At 45.1% G+C, this 7,163-nt stretch overlaps 1 protein-coding gene across 1 annotated transcript in view; it reads right to left on the bottom strand.

The window, feature by feature from the left end:
- HSD17B4 (hydroxysteroid 17-beta dehydrogenase 4) overlaps nucleotides 1–6,935 on the bottom strand; it is a 76,956-nt gene extending 70,021 nt beyond the window's left edge. Inside the window, exon 1 of the mRNA XM_035099591.3 lies at nucleotides 6,836–6,935. Within this exon, the coding sequence (XP_034955482.3) occupies nucleotides 6,836–6,893 (58 nt within the window). The 5' untranslated portion in view covers nucleotides 6,894–6,935. The remainder of the gene's footprint in view (nucleotides 1–6,835) is intronic.
- Between the last annotated feature and the right edge of the window lie 228 nt (nucleotides 6,936–7,163).

The raw sequence follows: 7,163 nt of genomic DNA on the forward strand, positions 1-7,163 counted from the left end.
TGTGGACCCAACAAGAAAAGGAACATTTATTCTGAAGTTGCTTCACATCCATGTTTTGTACAATCATCTGATATAGGGAATTAAGCAGAGGCTCAGAGAGAGATATCCAAAGCGAATGTCATCAGTACTCCTGGCTTACTTGCTGATCCTGTTCCCAGGAGGGCTATCCCAGAAGAAGCTAATCGCTTAAGTCCTTTCATCTGCAGAAATACTTGGAACTATCTATGTAGCTAAGCTGTGCGGTAGAGAAGGAAATTAGCCAGCCATGGTTCATTCTGGGAAGATGGATGGAGTGAAGGAAAATAAACTAGGTAGATTAATCTACTACTTCCCAAGTTAATATGGTAGCCTTGCAAGTTTAAGTTTAACATCAGTGAACATTTTAGAATATGCCTCCGTCATGGAGATTGTGGTGGGGGAAGTAGTTTGAAAACATATTCTGATGCATATATTTTCTGAACATACAGCAAGTGTATGTTCATTTCCGGCCACCATACTTTAGAGTGTTTGCTCATCTTCACCGAAAATAGCGGCGATACTCATTCATGAGAAAGGCTTTGGGAGTAAAGCCCGAGGAAGAATCCATACCTGCTGCTTTGTGAGACATCTTTGTGAAAAGAAAAGGTTGAAGGGTAAACACTACACAAATATGGAGCAGAGTCCCCAAGGCAGTTGGGGTGGCGTCTTATACGCCTCCTTCTGGCAACTCCTGCAGCCAGGTAAAAAGGTAAAGGGACCCCTGACAGTTAAGTCCAGTCTTGAACAACTCTGGAGTTGCGGCGCTCACCTCACTTTACAGGCAGAGGGAGCCAGCGTTTGTCCGCTCCGCAGACAGTTTTTCCGGGTCATGTGGCCAGCATGACTAAGCCGCTTCTGGCACAACATAACACCGATACCAGAGCAGCGCACAGAAACGTCGTTTAGCTTCCCGCCGGAGCGGTACCTATTAATATACTTGCACTTTTTGGCGTGCTTTTGAACTGTCAGGTGGGCAGGAGCTGGGACTGAGCAACAGGAGCTCACCCCGTCGCAGGGATTTGAACCGCCGACCTTTTGATCGGCAAGGCCTAGGCTCAGTGGTTTAGACCACAGCGCCACCCGTGTCCAAATGATTGCTCTGCTTTCCTTTGGACCACATCAGCAAGACCGAGAGAGGGGTCCTGCTGTCTGAGCAGCCCAGTACCTCCATGTACACTGCCCAGGGAGGTCACTTCAGTGCTGCTAACGCAGCAAAAACAATGCAAGAGGCAGCAGTTACAAGTTACCAGTCTCTGCAGCCGCAGCAGGCGCTGTGATTCTTCAGCAATTTGATCACCCCCAGAGGCACAGTCCATTGTCTTTCGAGACAGATGGATGCCAACAAATAAATTTACAATGCAATCCTACGCCTGTCTACACAGAAATCCCACTGACTGTGTGGGTATGAGATTGCAACCTTGCAGTACAATCCTAACCAGGTCTACTCAGAAGTAAGTCCTGGGGCTTACTCTCAAGGTAGGGGAGTTTAGGACTGGAGCATTAGATTGCCTTCCTCATATTGCACTAAAGGCAAAAACTCTTTCTTCCGTAGGGACCATTTGTTCAGCATGTACAACAGCACTGTAACAGAATCCAATTGTCCTTCTCCTATTTGTATTTCAGCCTTGATCCCATGGACAATTGAACTACAAAACTGAACTACAAAAGCCATTTTAGTGGGGGGGGGGGAATTAATTGATCCTTGTAAAAGGTTTTTAGAATGCAAAGACAGAACCTGAAGCCCTTTTTCATACAAATGAAGTGGCTTCAAAAACAAACTTGAACAGGCACTTGGCTAAGCAAAATAACAACACACAACTTCAACAACCCATGATATCCAACTGTTGGGCTAATTCATGAGATCACTCTTGAGATGCCCCCCCCCACAACAAAAGATACATTGGTAGTGCAGTGTTCTTAAATCTAAGGTTTCTTAAAAGCATTTATAAATTAGAATTGTTTATTCGCAAGTGACCAGTGCAGCGTATCTGTGGGAACTTGTTTTTCCAACAAACGCTCTGTGAATAGAATCAATGCCCTATTCAGTTATCAAGTGCATTGTGACACTGGCAGCTTTAACATTTATATGCATCTTGGAGAATAAAGAGCCCTGTGCAACTTTAAAAACTAATTTATTCCGGCATAAGCTTTTGTGGACTTCCTGAACATTTCAGGAAGGGCCATAGATCAGAGCATCTTATCTGCATGTAGAAGATACCAGGTTGCCCAGCGCATCTCCATGTAGGACCGATCTGAAACCCTGGAGAGCAGAAGTCAGTCTGCATAGACAATTTTGAGCTAGACAGATCAATGATCTGCTTTGGTATAAGGTATTTTCCTTTGTTCCTTATTACTATAGTCCACTTAATCAGATGCATTCTATAACTATAACCAGTGCTTTCTTTTCTTTAAAAAATGTGTAGGGCTACTCTCATTTTCCTACTCATATTGTAAAACTGCCCCTCAATGAGGCCATATTTAAGATTCACAAAATGTTTAGGGGTATGTGTACTCCTGCGTCCCCCCAGAAAAAAAAAAAAGCACTGCCTATAACTCAGGATATACACATGGTGCATGCAAGGATAACTGTAAACAGTGAGTTCAGTGGTAAATTAAATGCAGCAAAGAAAATGAAGTCTACAAAAACTTATGACACAAGAATGGTTTACGCAAAGAGCAGGAAAGAAAGGATTACTCCGACAAAGGAGCCGTGGTTACACAAATTAATAGAATTTGTGGAATGGCAAAAATAAGAAACTGGGATGAAAATGCAGTAAAATAAAAAGCGAGTGGGATTGCTTTCAAGAATATTTAAAAAGAGATGGTATCAAGGCAAATTTTCAAGTGGGCATAAAGCAGGGGGGAAGTAAGTGAATCATAGGGATGGAAAAGGTAGAAAAAGAAAGGCAATGTAGCGAATCAAAGAAAATGTGCTAGGAGGTCAATGAGGGATAGGTTGGGAAGTCTATGTAGTAGTAAGGTAAGATGATGCATGCATGTACGGCAAAGTGTAAACTGAAAAATGCATAAATAAAATTAACAAAAAAATTTTTTAAAAAAACCTTATGACACAATAGGTCTGTTAGACTCTGCAGTGTCATTAGACTCTTTGAGATTTTTGCTGTGACAGTTACCCTCTTTGAAGCTTGCATCTTGGTTATTCCATAGTTTGTCTAGTCAATGGGCACCAAATAACTTGCTAATGTGACTCACTAGCAAACCTGAAGTGGCCTGATACACAGACACCTTCTCCCACAACTGATCTTTGTGCCAAAGCTGGTAACAAAGCCCTGGCAAAACGTACTTTACTTTGACGAAACTCATATCTCAAGCCAGTTATTAATTATGGACAATTCATGTCCCTCCCTCGGTTTCTTCTAACTCTTCTTTTGATTGGCTGATCTAGCTGAACAACTTGCTCAAGAATCCTTATTCCAAACCTGCACTCCCACACCTCACATGCAAAAAGATCCACAGCAGTTTCATGCAGCAACTTAGCAAGATTCAGGTGAATAATGAACCGACTAAACTTATACAAGAGACGCAGGTGGCGCTGTGGATTAAACCACAGAGCCTAGGGCTTGCCGATCAGAAGGTTGACAGTTCGAATCCCCGCAACAGGGTGAGTTCCCGTTGCTCGGTCCCAGCTCCTGCCAACCTAGCAGTTCAAAAGCACATCAAAGTGCAAGTAGATAAATAGGTACCGCTCCAGTGGGAAGGTAAACGGCGTTTCCATGCGCTGCTCTGGTTCACCAGAAGCGGCTTTGTCATGCTGGCCACATGACCTGGAAGCTGTACGCCGGCTCCCTCGGCCAATAACGCGAGATGAGTGCCGCAACCCCAGAGTTGGTCACGACTGGACCTAATGGTCAGGGGTCCCTTTACCTTAAACTCATCCAATTAATTGCAATTTGCTTAATTGGATCAGATTTTGGGACAGGAGGGGGTGGGGGCAACCAGGCCTCTCCAGTGCCTCCACTCCCCCCATCCCACTCCCCACAGCAGCTCGGCTATAAATGCCCTCCTCTCTTTTACTGGCTTACCCAGCGGCAATGGCACCAAAATGGGCTGGGAGCCATTTCTCTACCCTAAGATAAAGAGCAACTTTAAAATGCTTTCAAGCATTAACTCACAATACAGCAGTGTCACCGCTGTTTCTGGGTAAGCACACAAGTGTGCACAAGCAGGAGGCTGGCATATTTAGCAGCACTTCCACTTGAGGGACTCAAGGGGCACTGAGAGAGAGCATCCACCAAGGCAGGCATCAGCTAATGTCCAATGTCCCCGTATCCTTGGTGCTGACGCTAAGCCAGAACTGAATGACTAAACCTGCCAGTTCATAAAATGCTTTGTGGATTAAGAATACTTACAGTGCACTTTATAGCCCTGAGAAGCTCTCAAAGTCCCTTACAAAAAATGCTCACAAAACAAACACTAAAGTACCTTATTAGAGCCAGGATCATTGAGGTGGCATTTCCTGCCCTCATTCTTGGTCTTCCCAGGTGTTGCCTTTTTTAGGGTTGCCAAATTACAAAAAGTAAAATTCCTGACACACGCAAACTTGTTTAGCTTTTTTTAGGAAGACCCCAAAAATGTTGACCTATTTTTAGGAACAAACCCAAATTGTTGGCCTACCCCCCAAAATAGTGAGCTATTCCCGCTGCTTTTCCCATCATGTTGCCATACATCCGGGTTCTCCCTGGCAAAATTCCCTCGATGCCATTTTTACACCCAAGAACCAGGACATGTCAGGAATTTTCCTGACGTGCGCAAGCCTATACATTTTATCCTCTGCCTATCTAGCATCAGTTAGGGACCCAGGTGGCGCTTTAGGGACCCAGGTGGCGCTGTGGGTTAAACCACAGAGTCTAGGGCTTGCTGATCAGAAGGTCGGCGGTTCGAATCCCTGCAACGGGGTGAGCTCCCGTTGCTCGGTCCCAGCTCCTGCCCACCTAGCAGTTCGAAAGCACATCAAAGTGCAAGTAGATAAATAGGTACCACTCCGGCAGGAAGGTAAACAGCGTTTCCGTGCGCTGCTCTGGTTCGCCAGAAGCAGCTTTGTCATGCTGGCCACATGACCCAGAAGCTGTCTGCGGACAAACGCTGGCTCCCTCGGCCTATAGAGCGAGATGATCGCCGCAACCCCAGAGTTGGACACGACTGGACCTGATGGTCAGGGGCCCCTTTACCTTTACCTAGCATCAGAGCCCACTGAAGTCATCTTTTAATGTTTAATGATTCGTTATGTTTTTATATATGTTAGAAGCTGACCAGAGTCGCTGGGGCAACCCGGTCAGATGGGCAGGGTACAAATAACAAAATTATTTATTATTATCTGAGGTAAGGGAGGCAAGTCTTCCCAGTCATGTCCTCTGAGGCAAGGAAGTGAGGCTGAATAGTTGGATTTCACTCAGCCCATACAGGAAGCAAATCTTCCCTTATGTTTTAAGCAATAACAGGAATTTATACTAGAAGCTGGCAATCATTGACTCTGAAAAGATGGCTGTTCAGATATATGGCTTTAATAATAACCGAAAAGATATGATAGCAAAGTCATTAAATCATATATGATTTAGCTGAGATTCCTGAAGGAGTCTCAGGCTACATGACCCTTGATACCTTCCAACTATACAATTTGATGATTTTATTATTCTAATATAGAAGGATAAAACACTGGTACTAACTCTAGAATCAGCATACTTTGCATTAAGGGCACCTATACGTTGACTGGTTTAAGAAGTTAGTGGCAGTACATATTGCAAAACACAGGCTTGGCTTGTTATGCATGTTTATCATCTTCCTTGGGAGTTGTTTCATCCCTGAGTGGGAAGGTTTTGAAACTCACGTATTCCCACCCACAATCTCAGGGATCTAGGCAATACTGTATTCTGAAGTGACGTTAGGAACACTTCCTACCTTTTTTAAGAATATAGGCCTAGAGTTGAAAAGGTTTTCAACTTAGCAACTTACTCCAAAGTTTTTTTAATTGTCATTATTGTAACAAAAGCCGTTTTGCAGGGTGGGGTGCGGGGGGTAAAAGGACCAGAATGTCCTATTTTGCAGTCCCATGTCAGCAACAATTACATTATAATTTTCATCTTTAACTTGCATAATTCACTGCAAACCGATGTGGCAATAAGCAAAGCCACTAGTGGTTGTTATTTATTTCGTTACTTATATTTTCCTCTGAGGAACTAAAAGAGATGAGCGTGATTAACTTCTCCCCTACTTTTGTCCTCTCAACAGTCCTGTGAAGCAGGTTAGGCGGAGGCAGTAAGTACGTAGTCGAAAGGGAGCTTCATCACTGAGTATTTGATTCTGGGTCTCGCCAGTCCTAGTTTCACACTATCAACACACAAGGACAATGAATGCCTGTCAGCCATAACAGGTATATATATAAAAAGCTGCATATAAAAGGGTTATAATTTCACTGAACAAACGACAGGAGACTGTGTGCGTGAGCTTTCCAGAAGAATCTGCGTCGACACTGCCAGAAACTAGATTGATCTTCCAGTACAAAAGTGTCTACTGTACTCAAAAACGAAATCTAGGCAAGTGCATAGAAGATCTTTGCAGCCCAATACACGTCTACTCAAAAGCAGATCCCAGCGGGACTTGCTCGCAGGTAAGAGCGCACAGCTTTAGCCTCGACCCCCAAAAAGAAGATCGCAAAGAAATTGCAGCCGGCTATTGACAGCACACACCTAGCAGCAGTGGGACCCACGTCTGCAGACCCTGCAGGCAGCCTCCTCCTACCTGCACCCGGGCAGGTAGCTAAGAAGCAACCTTTAAAGCCCTCGAGGTCGCTACTGCTTACCTCCCCCTGCGCCAGTCACCAGCACCACCCGCCCGTCAAACCTCAACGGAGCGGACATGCTGCTTCGGCAACTCGAGAGACACTCCTCCCCAGCTCCTGCACAGCGCAGAGGGTAAGCGGGGAAGAAGCCGGCCAAAGGGCAAAGGAAGAGCGCGTGCGCGAGTTGGCTCTTTGCATTCTGGGAACTGTAGTTCGCTGGAGCAAGCAGCCACCACCACCACTACCACCACCACCTCCGAGCCGCGCAGCTTACAGTACTAACGATCGGTTTCAATGGACCAGGATTTCCCCAAACTTAGGTCCCCATAGGTCAGGCATCCCCAAACTG

The sequence above is a fragment of the Zootoca vivipara genome, chromosome 10 (assembly GCF_965207765.1).
Source record: "Zootoca vivipara chromosome 10, rZooViv2.hap1.1, whole genome shotgun sequence".
NCBI lineage: Eukaryota > Metazoa > Chordata > Lepidosauria > Squamata > Lacertidae > Zootoca > Zootoca vivipara.